We start from the raw sequence: 22,124 nt of genomic DNA on the forward strand, positions 1-22,124 counted from the left end.
GCTGATCTCCTTTCCTTATCTAAATTACTAAAACAAACAATGCTCTAGTCTAAATCATATTTAAAATTGTTACCTCCTTTGTCTAGCACGGTACTGAGTACATATCTGAAACTCTGTATTATGCTCAACTGGTTAATAAAAATTAGATATCTCCAGTATTTTTTATGCTTTGCTAAAATAAGCTTCACTTGTTACCATTTTTCCAAATGAAAAAGACACAACCTTTTCAATTTTATGAGAATCTAAAATTACAAACTGTCTTTTAATAATAAAGTATTTTAATAATTTAAGACTTAAATGTTAAAGTTCCTATATTAGAAACATTTATCTTAAGGAAACAAGATCGAGGTAAAATGAATGAACTTATATTTTCCCCCTAACAATCTTTCTTGCAGAGCATGATATTTTTAGTTGAAAGGTATACTTCCCACCGATTATGTTAAAATAATTTTGAAATGCAACCATCTAGCTGACAGAACAAACAGCTGTGAAAATGAGACCTGGAGATTTATGCAAATAGGAGACTTCTGAATTAATTTTCCTCATAGAACAGACTGTCAAGTTTCTTGAAGTATTTATGCCCTATTTCTTAATTAGCAATTTTGCTAATGTCAGTCATATTAAATTTTCATAATGTAAATGATGCATTCCACTGGCAAATATGTGCTATAAAATTGCAGATGAAAGTTAGTATTTTACTTTGGGTGCAATAGAGATCTAGTAACGTATACAAAAGAGACAGTGCTCCTAAGAACATAGATGTACGTCTTACTGTGAAATAAAACTGAGGATTTATTCAGAAAACTTTTGTAACTAAAATACCACCGAGTCTACACAGGAAAGTTCCCAGTGTTTTTTTACTATCCATTTGTAGAACTATGCCCAAGAACAAGGTTTTCCTATTTGGCTTCAAATAGAAAGCAGCATCAGTCAGAAAATGCTTATATTTTTGCATACTAAAAATCCCCACACTTTGGAAATAGTTTGCCTATTTTTTGCTCTCTTTTAATGGGCTTTGATTTCTCATTTCTCTTCAATCTAAGTTCACAAATAAGAAGCTTCACTGCAAATTATATTGTCTGCTCTTTTCTATTGCAAACATAAATTTCAAAACCTTGCTTCTATCTTGATAGTGCTTATTTAGTACTCTAACGCCTTGAAAATAAAGTTGATAGTTGTTTACCAATAAATATTTAATTGAAATGACTTGAATTTAATAAAGTTGATTTTATTAGTCATAAACTAAAATTTGTCTTACTATACAACTGAAATTAGTCTTATACAATTTGCATATCCCTGTTATATCTATATCTATACTTTCCTTCATTTAAAATTTTATCAGCTAATGTTCTTATTATTTTAAAAAATGAGACAATTATTTTTCTTACTGATGTGTAATTATAAATTAAGCTTTTATATCTATCTATCTGCCTACCAACTTACCTACCTATCTACATTTTTTTAAACCAAGAAGCCATTCATTGTACAAAATTTGGAAGTACAAAAAGGCATAAAGAATAAAATAAGTTACTTATAATTCAAACGAGGTTGTATATATTTTTTAGAATTTGTTGTAGAATTTGAAAATTCTACCAGTTTATTTTTCCCTAGGGATATACATGTACTGGAAACAAAACTGAATCCAGCTGCAAATATAGTGCTGTATTAGGGTTCTTTGCTTGATTTTTGGTCATCACCACTCATGTCACTCATGACTAACCTCATTAATCATTCTGTAAAACTACAGTTTTGGTAACTGTATAATATGCCACCATATTCAAAGTTTACTTAGACATTCTATTATGATTGGGCATTCAAGTTGTTTTAAAATTTTCACACTGATAAATAATGCTACAAAGAGCAATTTTTTTGAAGATCGATCTTTGTGTGCACTGTGGATATTTTCTTGGGGTAGACTTCTAGAAATGCAGTTACTAGATCAAAGAGTAAAAATGCTTTTTAGTGTCTTGATACATAATGAAAAACTGATATTCAGAAAAGTTACACAAATTGCAATGTGTGAGAGGCTTTTCTGTTGGCAATGAGCATTATCATTAACCAAAAACCAAAATAACGAACAAACCTTGTCCATTTGACATGTTCTTACTAACATGTATTACAAATTATGGTTGTACTGTCACATTTTCCTTTGTTTTTAAAAACTACCTATGGTGATTATTTTTGACTTGTTTGAAAATTCAAATGTATCCTTCTTCTAGGCCTAAAAAGTCCCTGACCATCTAAGATGAGAGATGGTATTTTCTTTGCTTTCTACATTTTTACTTGTTCTAATTTATCAGGGAGTTATTTTGGTACATAGTATGAGAGGGCTTTGGTATCCCCAACATTACTACTAATAATTAGTCTTTTAATCATTCATTGTGATCCTTTCTTTGTCATATGTTTTGTCAATGGACATATATCTTTGCCCATTCATCTGTATGTTAACCCTAAATCATACTCTTTTAATTATCGTAGCCGTATACAGTTTCTTGTCGGTTCTCACTGATTTTTGATGACGCTCCTCACTGCTTTTTTTTTTAATAGCATCTATAATGTGGGGAAAATACTTCCTTAACAGGGTAGTTTTGGGGATTCCATTACATATATGTAGATATCTATGTATGTATATGTGTATCTCTTTCTTTCTATAAATATCTATCTATGAAAAGTTCTTGCTATAAGGACCTCACATGTAAAAAATACTTAAATCCAGTAATTATTACTATTAATAATAATGACCTCTGGTGAAATGTTTCTCTAGACTTAATCAGAGATAATTATGCTTCTCTAGAAACTAGCTTGTTTTTACCTCATAATCATTGTTTAATCCACTTCGGTGTATATTTGCTCTAGGAAACATGGACGTCCTCATGATGAACTTTAGGTTTCGTTTTTGCTTCCACTGTAATTTTGATTTTGTTTTCCCTTTAGATTAATTCTTTTAAGTTCTGCTTAAATTTATTGGACCTAGGTATAATTCTTGTTGGATACATTATAGCCTTTTTGGATTAAGGCAAAATAGAATAAACATTTCTTTCCATGTATTGCTCAATTGCCTGCAATTTAAGTCTATTATTATTTATTTAGTTGAATAATGCAGAAATTTGCATTCTTCCTCATGCTCCAAGATAGTATTCCCTTTCCTTTATTTTGTTGTACCTTTCCATAATCCTCCAATTGGTTTTATTTCCTTTTTTTCAATCAACCTGAAACGACATGGCTTATCCAAAGAGACACGAAGTGTGACATTTGCCTACATTGTTAGTGGAATTCTCTTTTCGGTCATTCACGTAACTATACATGCTTTATTGTCAAATTTCTAGAGTTTTTCTTTCAGAAATGTATCCAGTACATTTCTGTTGGATTGAGGTGAGATTTTTGACCTTTCCCCACTGCCTCATTCCTGAGATTCTGAATTGAATTAATGGCACATGGAAAACTAAAATAACAACAAAAACAATACTACAGACTTAAGTCTGAACTAGCTACCAGGGTTCTTTCTATAGCTAGTCCCTGCCTGTACTGTTTTTCCCCTTTTGTATTGTACAATGTTAAGACTACAGAATGCAACCCATCCACTTCCACTTGCCTAGTACAGCTCCCTTCGCCCCCTCACACCCCACCCCCCCATCTGCACACACAGGTACTCAGCTACAGGCATGCTCACTCGCATGCACATGTATATTTTTATCCCGTCTTGTTTCCTGGACATTAAGGTTTTAACATTGATTCATAGAGAAGATGTTTGAGAAGGCTGGAGAGAATCCTCCGTAGAGGTAGGCAGTTGTACCCAAGGGGTGGGCAGTGGGGAAAGAATGAATCTATACATCAGTCATTAAATGGTTCTGCATTTAGTCCCAGATGTGAAATAGTGAATGATAAGCTATTTCAGATTCCAGCAGTAATCTTATTTATAATTTTTTACTTTTTGCATTTTTGTTGAAAGTTGCAAAGGGTGAGTAAAAAGAATAGTCCAAACCAGAATGGGGGTGGATTTTTAAACTTTCAGTGCAATACAGAAAACTGAATGCTTTCTGTACAGTTAATGCCCAATGATTTACTGAGGGATCCTTTTATGTTGGGCTATGTGATTATTGCTAGGAATTTAGTGTTTCAAGCTAAGAAGTTGGATTTCTGCGCTATTTAAGAAAAACACTAGCTGCTACTGCTTGTTGATTCCCTGTTACATTGTCAGCACAATGTTAACTAGTCTGAATATATTATATCCTTTAAACTTTCTAATAATCCTCTAAGATATTTACTGTTGTTCTGTTTTTATTATATGTAACCACGAGAGAATAGTCGAAATGTCTGACTATAGATTGTATTTTTTTGTAGGCAAGACTCAACAAAGTATTTAAAATATAGTTAGCTTTTCATCAGTGAAAATATGCTCACAGAAACTCATCTTAACTGAAGGAGACACACATATTCCTCATTAACAACTCTCACTGGTTTTTGAAGTTGGTGCAATGGAGTAGACTGATTATTAAAATAATATTTATGTAATATGGTAACTACTAGTTGGAAAACTACAAATAAGATTGAAATGGAGCAGGACCCTATGGTCCTTGCCCCTCCATGTCCTCTGCCTGCCTTTTGTTTGTGGAAAAACTTTAGCCAAAGAATAAGTTTAATCAGAGAAGTGAGAAAATGCAGAAACAAAGGAAAACAGTCCAAGGAGACCAAATAATGATAGTTTAGTCATCAAGCATAGTCAAGGACATTTAGTTCCTCCTTAAGGGCTGCAGATAATATTCTGAGCCATATCCTGTGAGCTGTCTAATAGAGACTGAAACCCCCGCCAGGTGGAAGAGGTTAACTACATGATGACCAGACTGTAGCCATGACATAAGCTGCTACAATTCCGAGAACAGGCCTCAAAGAAATGGGAACAAACCGACCCTGGAACCGAAGATTAACTGTACCTAAAACAATCAAGATGACACTGGTCAGACCGCCGATGACCAATGTCAAGATGACGGTCAGAGCTGCCTGTGCTGTTTCTGCGTGGAGCCCCTCCTTCCGCCTATCAAAGTTCTTGCCCCTTGATTGCCAGTGGGGGGAGTCGGCCTTTGCACAGGAGTCCGCCTTCACCCCCCGCTGCCAGCATCCGAAATAAAGAAAACTTTCCTTTCCACCAACCGTGCCTCTTTAATGGCTTCTGAGCTGCAAACAGCCGGACCCCACTTTCAGTTACAAGATAACTGGTAGAAAACTACCAGAATATGACAAGGTGCAAAAAAAGGTTCTCCCCCAAAGAATATGCTTCTGGAATCAGGGGTAGGAATAGAAGGATGTTTTATTCAAGAAATGTAATAATTCCTTGAATACTGAAGCTCAGTGGTAAATGATATCAACACACAGCCACAGGAAAAGACATGGCCATATCTGTGTGATTCATGCTGCGTTAAAATCATCCTCCAAGAGGAAGAGCACAGGATAGTATTTTATCACTACGCCACTGATGAATCACCACAAATATAAATTCAAATAGAAGCCAAAGAACCTCAGATGCTATAGCAGAAAGGAAATAGAGTTAATTTTTCAGGTTTTAAGAGGGAAGTGGTTACATTAAGCTATATATTGCATTACTTTAAAATTTAAACCAAATTGCTAGTTTCTATTGCAGGACCATGTCCAGGCATGGATGACAATTTGGATTAAAGCCTCAGATGGGACTGACTTTATGAGACTGTGGAAGATTTGACACAATAGTGGTCACACAGATAAAATAAAAAATTACCTCCCCTACTGCCCTGAAGATGCCAGAAGTTCCGCAACTGATTGTAAATTTTTGTCTTTGGTCAATAAAGGTGAGTTTTGTTCAATGAAAAACCTCCTCAGAGAAATAACATTTTTTTTTCAGTGTAAACTTCCTCAAAATAGCTCTTCCACTATTTTCCAGGAAAAATAACAAAGAAAGTAAAAATCTGCAATGGCTCCCCCGTGTCACAATCCCAACCTCGGAAGACACCCAATGGTCAGGCTCCAGCCCGACACTGCAGTTCCTTTCACACTGTGATTCTCCATGTCTCTGATTTACTCACTCTGTTTTCCTTACATAGAACACTCTCATTTAATGCCATTACCCAAATCCTCCTGGGGAATCATATTTACCCCTGACGACAACTCTTCATAAAGCTCTGCAGACTTCCTTCCCTGGAAGCAATCTCTTCCTCTCTTATTAAAATGAAACGATAGTTGGAAGCACAATACATGGCACATAATAGGTTCCCGGAAGTTTTTAAATACACTCTAGGGCATCTTTGATATTACTTTACAACTGACTACATCTGTTGGAGCACATTTCACTTTCTGGCTTGAGCTCCTTCTTATGTTTCTACTAGGGGATAAGTTGAGTTCGGCCTTATGTGCTCAACTCTGCTGTAAGTGAAAGTTAGTACGTTGGTTCATGTGGGGCCACCGCGTAGCTCCATCACATGGAGAATGCTGTCTGAATTATAAACAACAACAAAATAGGCACACAATCTATTTAGTCTTCACTGTGAATGGATGTATGCAGTATTTGTGGAAAACTTCCAGGGGTGTAGCAGATGAGGGGAGTATAAACATGAGGATATAAGAATCAAAGTGGAGGTAATATCTGTAATGCAAGCAAATACAAAGAGATGTATAAACATGAGGATATAAGAATGAAAGTGGAGGGACTTCCCTGGCGATCCAGTGGTTAAGACTCTGCGCTTCCAATGCAGGGGGCGTGGGTTCGACCCCTGGTCGGGGATCTAAGATCTCACGTGTTGTGCAGCGCGGCCAAAAAATAAAATTTAAATAAATAAATAAATAAAAATAAAATCTCAATTAAAAAAAAGAATCAAAGTGGAGATAATATCTGTAATGCAAACAAATGCAGAGAGATGTGAGGCTGCAAATGGGGAAAGCAGACGCTAGGATGCCTGGCCTTGGGTTATGCCTATAGAAAAAAACATAAAGCTATCTATCTGAAAGAGAGTCAACAGAGTGGTTTTCTTTTTTCCTTTTTTGTCTCAAAAATTTATAACAGAACCTCAGTGTCTGATCGTACATGAGAAAAAATGATTTAAAAACCATAGGAAATTCTGGACAACATGCAACAGACATCCTTTAAAAGGCCTAGTTAAGATGCAGGAATATAATGGAAACTCCAGGAACAAAAACTAACGGGCAGCTTGAGTCAAGAAAAGGCACCTTCCCTAGGGGATTTATGAGCTCTTCTAGACTTTGGTTTTTAATGTCACGTCACACAAGGGGCAAAGTCATGGACCCTTGAAAGGTGGAGATTGCTAAGCTGGATATTTACTGGGCTTCACTGGAGGCTGACCAGAAAAAAATTCAATGGCAAAAGGAGATGAAAAGGGAGCATGTGTGACTTGACTTGGGCACACACATGTGGAATCGTATGATGACACAGCTGGCCCACAGAACCGTGGGGAATGGATAGACCAGTCAATAAATGGTACTGTGACAATGGGTTAGACAAACAGGAATAAGATTGTTCCCTATCTTATTACAGCAGCCACAAAAATCAATTCAGGTTAAACGAAGAGCTAAATGTTTAAAAGCCAAACAAAGCCTGACAAGACCAAATATTGCTGAGTTGAAGCTGAGAACATTCTCATATATTACAGATGCCAGATAAACTGGTAAAAGTACTTTGGAATGCAAGTTGATCACTATCTATTAAAGTTGAAGATATCTTTATTCTAAGACCCAGCAATTCCAGTCTTAGCTGCACACCCTAACAGTATTTTCACATGTGCAGAATTTCTCAAGTGCAGAGTTCAGATCTGTGCAAGTTAACATGCAATGTTCAGAGCAGCGCTATTTGGAGTCACAAAATATTAGAAACACACCTATCAAACCTGCATGTATTAGCTTTCTATTTCTGTGTAACAAACCACAAATGTAATGGCTTAAAACAACACTCACTGATTATCTCACAGTTTCTGTAGGTCAGAGGTGTGGGCGGGGTGTAATTGGGTTGCCTGCTCAGGGTCTCAGATGCTGAAATCAGGGTGTAGGTTGGGCTGCGGTCTCATCTGGAACTTGGGGTCTCCTACCCTCATTCGGGTTGTTATCAGAATTCTCTTCCTGTGGTTGTAGGCCTGAGGGTCCTGGTTTCCTGCTCACAGCCCCCAGAAGCCACCCTCAGGTCCTAGCCACATGGCCCTTCACAACATGGCAGCTTACTTGTCCAAGGCCAACTGGAGACCCTCTCTCGTTCTGAATCATTCTCTTCAGAAAGGGCCCAGCTCCTCTGATTAGGTCAGGCCCACCCAAGATAACCTCCTTTTTGATTCACTCCAGTTCTATCATTAGCAACCTATTCCCAGGAGTGAAATCCCATCATATTCACAAGTCCTGCCCAAACCCAAAGGGAAAAGATTATGCAGAGGGTCAGATGTCCTGGAAACCCATTTTAGAATTCACCTACCACACGGGAGAACGGGAAAATAAATTGGGCAGTGTTTCTCTGAATAGTGCCCTCTCTCTGTATATATATATATAATATGGTGCAATGTATAGTTGTATATTATACCCCAAGGGAAATAAATAAAATATAGCTACAAGTACTCATATTGGTAAATCTCACAAACAGTGTGGAGCAAAAAACGCAATTAGCAGAAGAAACAGTGCAGTATGAGACCACATGAGGCGGGTTTAAATTACGCAAAAAGATATGTGATTCTCAGCTGATGCCTATATATGCACTCAGGGCATAAAGGGATGTACTAAGGACAAACATCAAGTTCAGAAGAGTGGTTCTCTATGGGAAAGGGAGGGGAGGGATGAGGGGCATGTACTCAGGGACTTCAGATCCATTGCTAATCTGCTTTTTGAACCGCATATGGCCACGGAAGAATACATTTTATTATTCTTTATATACCTTTGCATGCCTGAAATATATCATGAACAATTAAAAATACATGGAAGACCAAACAATAAAAAACAAAAATTAATAAAGATTTCGGCAATATAGATTGAACTAATTATCCTTTTGAAGATAAGGTAAACCCTGAATTGATTAAAAATGTAGTCAAACTCTCTTCATCTGGCAAATGCTGAAAAAAATTAAAGGGCAAGTTGTTTCTTCAAATTTCTCAGTAATTCTTTCAATGCAACTGAAAGCATGATTAGCCATTCTGGTTGTGAGAGGAAACAGGGAAGTTAATTTGTAATTAAGTGTTTTATAGTATTGACTGCTTATATTCTTTAACTGCTTTGGACATGGTTTTATAAGTGAAAATTCAACAGAGCAAGTAATTAGCATTTAGAGAATGCAAATTAAGAAAACATATCAAATAAACAGTATTAAAATTCAAGTAACCTGTATTATGGAGGGTAGTGTATTCTTTATGAATAAAAACTATCCCCATTTGTAGGAATGCAAAACAAATGAGGTCTGCTTATTGTTATTTTAGTAGGAAATTAAAAGGAATAAAGATATTGAGCTATTTAAAGATCTACAGGGGATGTTTATTGCAAGTATTTTAGCAACATAGAAGAAAGTTTCTTCATATACTAAGTAGAGGGATAAACAGAACAAAAACAGTGGTGAAATTGCGCACATGAGCTTTTGTCGGGCAACCAGGAGAAAATGCAAACTGTTTTTGTCTTTGTTACAGAGAGATGTGGCTCTTGCCTATAGCAACCTGTCTCATGACCTGTATGGGCTTTTCCTTCATGAAAAGCTAATCTAATTGTTCTCCTTATAATACAACCTATTAGTCCCAACAAAACAGGAACGGCAGGATACTGCCTCAGAGCAGGACTTCATCTTATTTCTACTTAGCAGTGTGTCTGTTTTGTCCAAATTAGAAGAGAAAGTTATTGGCTTGAGATGACAAAGTTGTTTTATTAAACTGTGTCCATATGTCATTCCTTTTTTTCCCACTGAAAACATTCAGGCTCCTTTGCTCCCTCTCACCGGGTTTATGCTGAGGTTCCTCTGGCTGTTTCCTCTCTGTCTCTGCGTCCTGAAGCTGCAGATCCCATGACACAGTGTTAATAAGTGCTCTGAGAGGTGTCAGGAGAGAAGAGCGCAGCGCTGCCAACGTCAAGCTACTTGCAGTCTAGTAAAGAAGATGAGACCTTGCATACGTGTCGATGGTGTGCGACAGAAGTAACCATAAAGATGGGAAGCAGGAACCCACTATGTGCCAGGCCCTATGCTGGCTGCTTGGCAGGTCCTATTTGGGCATCTTGGAAAGGAGCTGGGACCCAGATGCTTCCGGGAGAGAAATTAAACACCAGCCCTCCTCCTACTCCGTGTCTATCTACACAGCCTGTTTGCACAGGGCATATGGGAGCTTCAGAGGCAGAAATGAGTGAGAGAAATCTCGTCCAGGTTTTGGGTCTGACCATTGTAGTGGCTTCTGTGGTTGTCTCCCCAATATCCATTTCTTCCCCTATGATGAATCCAAGCCAATCACCTTGACTCTAGCCATCTTGCCAGCAATTCATTTAGTAGTGACCAAGTGACCCAATCCTGCCGGATGAGAGATGAAAGCTGGTTTGCTGGGGGGCAGGGGGAGGGAGAAGGGACTGGGAAAGGTGTCCTTGATTCTAAGAAGGAGGTCTGGGTGGAGGTGACCCTCCTTCTTCTAGATTTTATCACGAAACCTGAAAATGTTGCATCCGTTTTGTTAACACATGAAGACAACACATGGACAAGGAAACTGCTTTGCTTTGCTAGGGCTGCTGGTACCCAAAGCTGGGTGGCTTCAAGCAGTGGGAATGTATTATCTCACAGCTCTGGAGGCTAGCAATCAGAAATCAAGGTGTCGGCAGCACCTCGCTCCCTCTGAAGGATTCTCCTTGCCTCTTCTGCTTTGGGTGCTTGCTGACAATCCTTGGAGGTCCTTGGCTTCTAGATGTCATGACAATCACATGGCCGTCCTCCCCATGTGTGTCACATTGTCTTCTCTCTGTGTATGTCTGTCTCGGTGTCAAAATCTCCCCTTTTTATAGAATATCAGTCATATTGGATTAGGGTTCACCCTAATGACCTCATTTTAACTTGATTATCTCTATTTCCAAATAAGGTCACATTTTGGGAGTACTGAGGGTTAGGATTTCGACACATCTTTTGGGGGCACATAAGTTAACCCATGACAACAACTGAGAGAATTTCAGTGAAAGACCCAGAGTCCTGGCTTCCTGAAGTCTACCTAATCCCTTGAATTTTGTGAGATAAATTTACTAATTGTTTAAGTGAGTTGGAGTCAATTTTCTGCTACTTGCAGCCAAAGCATTCAGACAGAATTATGCAGACATTGCTGATGGGATGAGGGTAAGGGCAGTGACGGAGGCTGACAGGGGTCTCGGAGCTATAGACAACAGCAGAAGAAGGCATCTGTCCTGTTGAGCCTGATACAGTGTGGAAGGATCGGAGAGGTTTGTTTTGGTCCAGGACAATTATTCATTCTTCATCCAAACACCTATTCACCAGCTACCCTGTGGCAAGGACTGTGCTAAACATGGAGGATTTAAATGAGCAAGATAGACGCCGTTAGGACTTCCCTGGTGGTACAGTGGTTAAGACTCCAAGCTTCCACTGCAGGGGGTACAGATTCGATCCCTGGTCTGGGAACTAAGATCCCACATGCTGCGTGGCTAAAAAATTAAAAAAAAAAAAAGGTAGATACCATCTCTGCCTTTGAAAGGTGTGTTGGGGGAAATCCTGAAATATGAGCCCAAAGAGGTAAATGGGGCCAGAGAGGAAAAGATACTGAAAACCCTATTAAAATGTTTGTTATCTTGAGGGAAAGGAGAATCTTGAAGCAGTTTAAATAGGAGAGTGTCGTGAGACAATTTACATCGAAGAAGGATCAGTTTTACTGCCAATGGAGCACAGGCTGCAGTATGGTCGCTGGAGAACCGGTGGATTAATCCTAATCCCTTTAGCATCCTTCCACCTTTGAGTATCTCCAGAAGCACCCGGGGTCTTCTAGTGTGGGTGGAGCTGCACCAGAGGGTCACCGCACTGAGCGGTTACTTACTGTGCCCGGGTCGCTGTTGTCTCCTATGCCCCTCTGCCCCTCCAGGGTTCTCTTCTTGGGATTTGGAAGGGAAACCAGCTTCCCAGGTCCATGTCAGCTCCTCTTAGAGGGGTCTCGCAGCAGGTTGCTGGAGCCCAGGATAGAATCAGGTCCAATCAAACCAGTGTTGGGTTTTACATCTAGTCCTATTTCTCTAGAGAGACTATACCCCCCCCCCCCGGATGGCTGGGTCAAGGTCAGGTTCCAGAAACAGCCAGAGGAATGACCTCCCGGGCACAGATGCTGGGTCCCCTTCGCCAAGAACGCTCCTCTCTTCATGAGCGGTCCTCTCTTGAGCCTCTCACACCTTCCCACAGTTACTTCCTGCATCCCATGGCCTTGTGTGTGATGGGGGTTGCTAGCCTCCAAGACGGAGTGGATCCAAGTAAAGATAATACAAACAATTGCTGATTTTAAAAGTTCCGATTTTGCATTGGGATGGATCACGTGATTTTTCTTACAGAAAATCTGTTCTCCTAATGTGCTGTGCTTTGGCTAATAATATAATTAACCAACCTACCTCAACACCCAGCCACTGAGTAATGAGGGAGATGTCCCATGAGGATGGAAGGGGGCAAGACCCGCAAAAATCTAGCATCGTCTGCCCTGTGTTTCTTTTTTTTTTTAAATTAATTAATTAATTTATTTATGGCTGTGTTGGGTCTTCGTTTCTGTGCGAGGGCTTTCTCTAGTTGTGGCAAGCGGGGGCCACTCTTCATCGCGGTGCGCGGGCCTCTCACCATCGCGGCCTCTCCTGTTGCGGAGCACAGGCTCCAGACGCGCAGGCTCAGCAATTGTGGCTCACGGGCCCAGTTGCTCCGTGGCATGTGGGATCTTCCCAGACCAGGGCTCGAACCCGTGTACCCTGCATTGGCAGGCAGATTCTCAACCACTGCGCCACCAGGGAAGCCCCTGCCCTGTGTTTCTAATCACCTTTCCTGATCATTTCATATCAGGCAAGTGCCACCAACGGATGATGCTTTATTTGGCTGGGAATGATAATGATGGCTTTTTGTAACTGTAACCTTTTTAACATTTCTTGCAAGATTTGATTATGTTTCAGGAATTTAACTCTTAATTGCGTTCATATGCAAGGAGAAATCTAGTCACTTCCCGTGTCAACGCTGTCAGCTGCTGTATAACTGATTAGGGGCCCCATAGTCGCTGGCTGCTTTCATTAAGGTGGTCACAGTAATCAGGCGGAAAAGCACAATTGAGTAATTGGAGATCTGAAAATGCAATGCTACTTGATTACAATTATGGCTGGAAAATTAGAGCAAATCCCAAGGGGCTAAGGCAGGCCTGGATCTAAAGCAGCCTTGTCTTTAATACAGAGTAGCCTCTGTATTATGCTGATTTCAAATATATTATATAGGATATCACTTTTTTTAATGCTTTCTAAACCCAGAGTTGGGTCGTTTTTGTTTATCATTCAACACACACAATGCTATGAGGAAAATACCATTTTTGCCTGTATTTTAGGTGTGAAAAAATAAAAGCTTAAAGAATAATTCATTTGGTGTCATATAACTAAAAAGCGATGGAGCAGGAAGTACAGACTCTTATCCGCGATGCTTTCATATGCAGGCCCACAGCCCTTATTCACAGCTTCAGTACTCAAAACATTTTGAAAATACCCAAAGGTGTTTTGTTTGGTTTTGTTGGTAGCTCATTTAGTGGCAAAAGTCTGATCTGACCTAAGTCTTATTTATTGTCTTTATTTACCCTTCTTTGAACGTTGATGTTTTGCTAGAGAAATATTAATGTGTTGGTTATAGGGTGCTGATTCAGACAGCTGTGGAGGGTGATATCACCCTTACAATATCTAGAATATTCTGCACTCCAAAAATCATCTGGCTCAAAGAGGTTTTGGGTAAAGGATATAAAGTTAGTGGGGTGAAATGAGAGGAAAGGGCAAAAAAATGAAGATAAGGTATGAAATTCAGATAGGTCTGTGTAATAAAGAAAGGGTTGCTACCATCTAGTACCCCTTCCCCACCCCGGGCCTGGAACAGTGGCTGACCCTTAGAGGGAGCTGAACTAAACTGGCCTGCGGGCTGGACGGTCATGATAATGAGGATGGCAGTCTGCCCTCTGTGTTTACCCAGTGAGGGGGCAGTGAAGGGGCAGCCTAAGGGAAGGTGGCCTTGACGACAGCACTGTCATCTTTGCTTACATCTCTCTATCCCTGGAGGAAGAGCTGGTCCCACTGTAGAGGAGTCTGGCTCCAGGCCGATCCTAAGTGACCCGACCACGGCCAGGGACCAGGCTTTGCCCGGCAGGCTCACGGGGAGGGGAGGGAAGCTGCCCACCCCCCCACAGTCTTGGGGCGCAGCTGGGCACTGCATTGTCTGCAGGGAGTTTCAGGCAAGGACTCGGCCCCCAGGCTGCCCCGCTCCCGTGCACAGCGGCATTCCCGGCCCGCGTGCCTCTGCTCGGAAATCTCCCCACGCGGGGGCCTCAGCTGAGGCACTTCTCTCCATCCTGACTCGGAACATTTTCACTTCTAGCCCTTCCTCTAGTCATACCCCTACCCCCTCCCCGCTTCCTAAAAGGGCAGGAGCTTTGTTCAGGGCTCCTGGGCAAAGATCCCTCCCTCGTCACCGTGCCAGGGCTGGCCCACCTGCCCCTCACCCAGCGCTGCCCAGTGGGCAGAACGGGACCTGGGCAGCGGTGCCGGTTCCTGCCTGTTGCCTGCACTGCGGCTGAAAGTGAAACAAGGCTCGCTGTGACTTTCGGCTCGGCTTGCTGTCCTACAAGACCACCTCGACACCTGCCCTGTGCCAGTGCCCTGCAGGCTGCCTTCGGGAACCTTCTGCCAGCGTCCTCTTTAGCTCACACATCTTTATTGCCCTCTCCTTGCGCTCTCTCACTGGCGTTTAATCGTGATCACGCTTTCACCAACTTAAAAGTTCCTTGGCTTTATGTCCTCCTCTTGTCAGCAACTGTCCTTTCTCCTTTAAGTTCTGGAACAAGACACAGCTCAGTTCAACCTTCAGCACAGGCTGTCCCCATGACCCAGAACACTGTTCTCTGTGCACTTCATCTGGCTCCATCCAGCTGTTCCTCACTAACTTCCTCTTCCAGGGAGTCCTCCTGGATTCTTCCATTCCTGGTTATGGACCTCACCTCTGGGTTCCCAGAGCACCTTGTGTTTGCCTTTATCAAAGTCCGTCATGTTTTATGTCTACTTACTGGTTACCCACCATCAACTGAGAATACTTGAAGACTAGGAACTTAATTGTTTATGTCTCAGGATGGCCAACACGGCCTGGCTCTTGATAGGCACTCAACAAATGCTTGGCAATGAGTAACACATTTAGTACAAGATAAAAAAAAAGTAATAACCCAGAGTATATTAGTCTATCTGTTAAAATTAAAAAAAATAACCCAGGCTATATTAGTCTATCTGTTATGTTACAGACACGTTTGCCCTCAAAGCTTATTTTTTAAAAACATATATGTTGTTTTTACCCCAAGGCTATAAAAATATCTATATATATTCTTTGCCTTGGTCATTATATTTTTTCATATTTCTAAATCCATATGGAGTTAAATTTCAGGATCCTTCTGATTAGGTGTTGTATCTTCTACACAAGTTCTTTATGGATTGATTGGTTTTTAACTTTCTTTTTAGCCTAAGTGAATTCTAACAAGAATAGAGTTATGAACTAGATGATCTTTTAAAGACACTTCAAATCTGAAGAGTTTATGAAATTTATGTATTGAAAATCAAAATTTCTTTCTAGATCATGCCTGACATAAAAATATATATGAACTGTAAAACAGATTTAAAATGTTAACTCTCACAAACACATAAAAGCAAACTTTAAACATTTTTAAATTAATAATTTTAAAGTTCTGCTATATTTTCATTTATAGGTACTAAGAACCCTATCTTCCATCTTTACTGGTTTCTGCATCTCATTCTATTAGATTATTTCCAGAATTTTAGAATTGACACATAATCTGACAATGCTGAAAATGTGCTCAAACACCTGTATTCTGCAGAAAAGACCACTGTGAATATTAAAACTGAATTACTCCAAGTTATAAAAAAAGACAATATTTTAAAACCACTGTTAAAGTGAAATTACTTTGATATTAATTCAGAATAACTGAATTAAACTGACTGCATTTTTTGTTCTTACCCTTGGAAACGTTGTAAATCTATCCAGCTCTTCGACAAAGCAGAACATCTGCAAACTAATTGCTGACATAACAATCAAGAGGCTGGCAGTAAATACAACCAAACTTCCGAGCTTTTTTCCAGGACCAAATATCTTGTACACGAAGTCTTCTAATGCAGGTGAAATTTTAATAAGCCGAACTACCCGAAGAACCTATGTGGGAGAGAAAAACACACACACTCGATCGTTTATTTATACTGAATCTAAAATAAGTTCATACTAAAATCTCATTTTTCATAGCACTCTATAAAATCCCATTTAGCGATAAAACAATTTAATAACTAAGCTATCAGTAGCTCAGTGACTGCCATATAGCAAGAACTCAATAAATCCCAAAGGAATGAAGGAAGGAAAATGGTGACAACTCAGTGTTTTAATATATGATGTGATAATTCAAAGTGGCATTAATTAACACATATTGTTGAAATAAAATTGACATTTGTTCTAATGTTCAAATATTAAAGAAAACATTAGTTCAATATTAGGCATATTCATTGTCTCATAAAACAAACTTTCCTAGGGATTACTGTACATTCAAAAGGAAATTTAAAAAATCCATCTATCAAGGAGTCTTTACTCATGGCTGAGACTGCTACTCTAAGATCCATGCTATCCTTCCTTTAATTAATAGAACTTGCTGAATTTTAGCCTAGCAAGGCTACAGACTGCATTTTCCAGCCCCACTTTTATCTAGTTGTGGCCGGACTAGGTTCAGACCTATGGAATGAGAAAAGAAGTGATTTTTGCACTTTAAATTAAATAAATTTGCCCTGGACACTCTTTTTATACCTTCCTCTGGCTGGGAAATTAAAACAACTGTAACTGTCCCTTTGGAACAAAAATAGAAGCCTCGTATAGAAGATGATAGATTCGGTCCAACCCAACAGGCCTGCTTTCTGGATGGCCCTGGGGAGCAGAGCCACCTACTTGCCCTGGGCTCCCACCAACTGGAGAGAAACACACTTCTATCTTACGCAAGCCCTGTATTATTTAGAACTTTGTTATACGTGCTCAGCTGGTTATCTAAACACACACACGTTTAAATGTTTTGCATATATATATATATATATATATATATATATATGCAAAAACTCCCACCCATAACTAATTAATTTTCTTATTCACTTAACGAATATTATTATGTGCCAAACACTGTGTTGGACAAATAAGATTCAATGGCTATTAGTGTTACAAAGGGAGTATAATACAAAGGCACAGCTCTTAAGGGCATATCCATTAAAAATATAAAGTAGAATATAATTAAAAGTTGAAGTATAAAGTATGGAAAAGTAGCATTTTTCAACAAGTCTAAGATGCCATCAATTTTTTTATATACCACTGAGAAATTGAAAAATGCCGCCAATTAAAGTATAACACACCACTGATTATAAGACAGATCCCAGTTTAGAGATATTAAAATAGGAAAATTGTGGTCTTGGTATAAATGAAAGATGATTAAGTAGAATGGTAGTCCAAGATGGTTCGATATCAATAAGAGCTTAAGGTGTCTGTAAAGGCTTCTCAGGAGAAGAAAGAATACAGTAAGGAAGAGGAAATGCTTCAAAAACCTAGATTTAAATTTTTACACAGAATAACATGCGTTTGGATTTTTCTAGCAACCCTAGCTTCCTAATCCTCCTGATTTTCCTTTGGCAAATCATTCCCACTCTGCTTTTGGTCTATGAGGTCCAGAAGGGACTCCCTGACCCCCATGATCCAGGCCTGGCCAGGGTATTCACAATGACCTCAGTCATCAGAACTTTTGTGGGACCTGTGAGAGGTGTCCTATTTTTTAGCCCCAATTGGAATTACTGTTAAGAGCCACATAAGCCCTGAGCTTCTGGGAGCCATCTTAGCCACCACAGGGACAAAGAGAGCTTAAAAATGATACCAACACAGAAGCAAGGTGAGTGGAGAAAGGGACGGGGTCCCAATAATACCACGTTAGCCTCTGAATTTGGCCATCCCTGAAGCCACATTTACCCGCTACCCCCAGACTCTGAATTAACAGGAACTACTAATGGTGAACCGTATTCTTATTGTCTGCAGAACACAAATATCAATAGTATGAGTTGTAGCTGCACGTCTAATAAACTAATGGACAAATGTTTAAAGAAGTTGAGAAAATGCAGATTTCCTTCATGCTCATTTAAAATACTTAACACAATACTTAAAGAAGAAAATTTATGTGAGAAATTATATTGTTCAAATTAAACATTATACCACAGGCATGGTTAAGCTACTAGTTTTTCCCGCTATAATTCTTAACATACATTTCCAAATCAGAACATATTACACTTGGGTCATCTTCCCAAATAACAAGCAAACAGCTTTATCATAAGAACTATTAAAATAGTAACATCCAGAATAATAATATGAAAAGATTTTACACTTTTATTTATTCTTAGACATAAATGATTCAGTATCTAATCGTTAAACAGCTGAGTCCAGGAAAGTTTACAGGAACAATTCAACTGGTTTATTGCTCAAATTTCAGTACCTTGTGTTTTCTCCACTTGCATTAAAATCATATTTAAAAGATTGCCTAAGTAATCTTGAATCCTGTCCCAAATTCTAATAAAAACAGTCTATGCACATCTGTGCAATTTTGATAAATTAATATTTCATTAGCTGGAAGAAACATAACTTAACACAATTCCCACATTGGTGATTTGATCAGCATTTTCAAAGGGGTAGGCCTGCATCCATGGAAAGGCAAAATCCTTATCGGTGACTCTAATTATGCCTTTTCATTTATTTGGGGATAAGTATGCTTTTCGCTCTGTCTACCCAATAAAGCCTTTTGATTCTGTGTTCCTACAGATACGAAACAAAGTAAACCATACATTCAAAGATAAGCACTGCAGGACATTTTGTGGTTGCTTCCAAAGCACATTTTCCTGGTCACATTTCTAAGCCTGTTGCTAAAGGTCACTCTGCTGATTAATAGTGAGATACTGTAGCAATTGTGTGGTTAAGAATATGAATATAAGATTAAACTTCTTGGGAATGAGTTTCCACCATTTGCTAGTTATGTGGTCTTGGGTGAGTTATTCAGTCTCTAGGGATCACAGTTTACATTCTATCAAAACAGTTTATTCTCTAACGAGAAACAAATGAAGCCATGCACTTGGCAGAGTGCCTGGCACATAGTAGGTGCACAATAAATACCAACTGGTGTCATCACCCTGCTATGTCAGAACCAGAGCATTTTGTGAAGACTTTATTACTCCCTGTACTATGCCCTATGTTCACTCCATCAAGCATGTGTTCTCCTTAGGACAGGTGCCATGTAGTTCTCTCTACCTGGAATGTGTCTACCCAGACCTTCTCAAGGTTCGCTCCTTCTCTGCCCAAATGCCCCCTCTTCAAAGAGGGCTTCCCTGAACAAACTTATCTAAAATAGCACCCTCACCGCACAACTTCCAGCCTTTTCACTCAGCTTGTTTCTCCTGGACGGCATTTCCTGTACTCGCATTCCTTTCATGCACTCGTACTTGTGTACTTATGTGTACTTGTGTATGAACTGTTTGCCCTCTAGAATGCAAGCTTCCCAAGGTGGGCATCTTCTCTGCCTTGTTCACTTCTCTGCCCTCAGGATCTGGAAGAGTCCCTGGCACATAGTAGGTGCTCAGGAAATCTCATCTGAATAAAGAGATGGATAACACCCAATTCTCAGAGATAACTGATATAAAGGGAGACATTTTGTACTAAATTGTTGACTTCATTTAGATATGAAAAATGTGACATTCACTACAGGAAGAACTGCTGCCAGCACAATGAAGGAAAGTCAAGTGAAATGAGAAGCAAGCGTGAGGACCAACAGGGGAGATCAAAGTCAGCCCATAAAGAGCCAATCTGTTCAGTACAGTGGGTTCTCCAGATGTGAATTTGCAAAAATCCTTGTGACATCTAAGTTTCTTGAGAGATTTAGCTTTTAGGCACAAAATAACTGAGACAGTGTTTATCTCATTAGACAAATATAAACTTGGCCATGTATAGAGAGATACAAAGGAAAATCACTCAACTATTAACATAAACTATTACAAATTATACAGACATTAAAATTGCAAACTTCACTGACCTTGTATTGTGACTGTATTTATAGCTATATGTCTCTATATAAAACGATTGGAGCCATGCACACTGATTTTAGATATTTTGTGAAAAACAGAGTAGAAGAAAAAACCTAGTGGTTAGGACTCCGTGCTCTCACTGCTGAGGGTCCCAATTCGATCCCTGGTTAGGGAACTAAAAACCCCATAAGCCACGCAGCCAAAAAAAAAAACAACCCAGAGGTGGTGACTTTTAATCATTTGTAATAATTTGGTTTATTTCTCTCCAGTCATTTTTTCATTTATAGGTATTTTACATACATATATAGAGCTATATATGTTATATATAGCATGGATATGTAGCTATACTTGTTCTATAATTTTATACTGTTTTGCATTTAAATAGAACAATTATATCTCTAAGTTACTACAAATTCATCATAATTATTTTTATGGTCAAATTTGCATATGAGTTACTAAGCTATTCCTCATATGCTTACCACTTAAACAGTTCCCATTTTTTTCTCTCATAAACAATTCTAGAATGAATATCTTTGTGTGCAAAATTCTGACCTATTTGTAACTTTTCACTGAAAAATTATCTATGAGAAATGATAAGAATTTTAAAGCCCTGAATATATCTTATACGGTACCCTTGCTGAAATAGGCTTTGATGTCTTTCTTAATGTAATAGGTTTGGAAAAAAGATATGTTGTAGTTTTGACTATGAGGCATATTTTCTGTAATTATGTACAATGATTCTCTAATGTAGGTACTAAATGCTCATGTTGATCTTGTGAATCTAGACAGCAGTGCCCAAGAGCATATAATGAAACAAATGTTTGGAAAGCATATTTTGTATCAAGAGTTTCAAACATGTGTATGTCTCTTGCCCCAGGCATCTCACCTATGATAACTAAGGCTGAGGATATAACCCAACCAGTGGCAAGGGATTTTTGTTCAAAGATGTTGACAGTACTGAAAGCTTGAACCATGATACCCTCTGTGAGTTCAGTGTGCTTGGCTGTGATTACGAGAGGCTCAGCTTTTCATGTGTGTTTGTGGGGTATGTTTTTCATTTTTGTGAATTGTATTTTCATGTCCTTTCTCCCAGGCGTCAGGAGTGCTGAGTTTCAGGTCACGATCGGGCACTTGAAGTTAATACTGCTCTGAAAATGATGGCTTTGGTATCATCAATAAGTAAGTTCAGTGAAGTTGGAATGCATTTTCTTTCATCTAAGGAGTTAGAATCTTGTTTCTTTAAAAATTCTACTGCCATTTTATTCTCCAACTATTTTAAAATATCTATGAAGAAAACAATGCAACTTCTGATATTTACATGATAAATTATACAAATGACCAATTTCGAGTCAGAAAAATGACTATACTTGAGATTTTAAAAATTAAGATATCCCATATACATATATTATATTTTGACCAAGTAGTTAAAAGAACGCTCAGCACATTGCTATTATTCAACAATTACAAAGAACATAAGTAATAATTACTTTTGTTTACTGAATAATTATAAAGTAATGTGATTGAATATATCACATTTATAAAAACAGATATCCAGTTATTATAAACAAAGTAAAAAATTATAGGTATTGTTATTTAATCATCACAAAGAAAATAATAGGAATTCATAAATAATGAAGTATGACTAATTACAATCTGTAAAGGTAAGTTTTATTTCTTATTATTTCAACTGTAAGTTAGTGTTGAGCAAACATATTTAGACTTATTGAGAAGGGAGAACTACACTTGGAATTAAATTCATATTTCCTGCTCTTTAAAGTGTGTGTCAACATCTGATGTAGTTGAAAATTTTACAT

At 38.8% G+C, this 22,124-nt stretch overlaps 1 protein-coding gene across 6 annotated transcripts in view; it reads right to left on the minus strand.

Moving 5' to 3' along the window:
* NALCN (sodium leak channel, non-selective) overlaps positions 1–22,124 on the minus strand; it is a 292,048-nt gene that overhangs the window by 131,770 nt on the left and 138,154 nt on the right. For all 6 annotated transcript variants that reach the window (XR_014237200.1, XM_082366066.1, XM_082366064.1 and 3 more), the window contains one exon: positions 16,196–16,387. Coding sequence is in view for 5 of the 6 variants with exons in the window: in XM_082366066.1 (XP_082222192.1) it covers positions 16,196–16,387 (192 nt within the window). In the remaining variant the exon portion in view is untranslated. The remainder of the gene's footprint in view (positions 1–16,195; positions 16,388–22,124) is intronic.

Source organism: Balaenoptera borealis (assembly GCF_965194805.1).
Source record: "Balaenoptera borealis genome assembly, chromosome: 18".
NCBI lineage: Eukaryota > Metazoa > Chordata > Mammalia > Artiodactyla > Balaenopteridae > Balaenoptera > Balaenoptera borealis.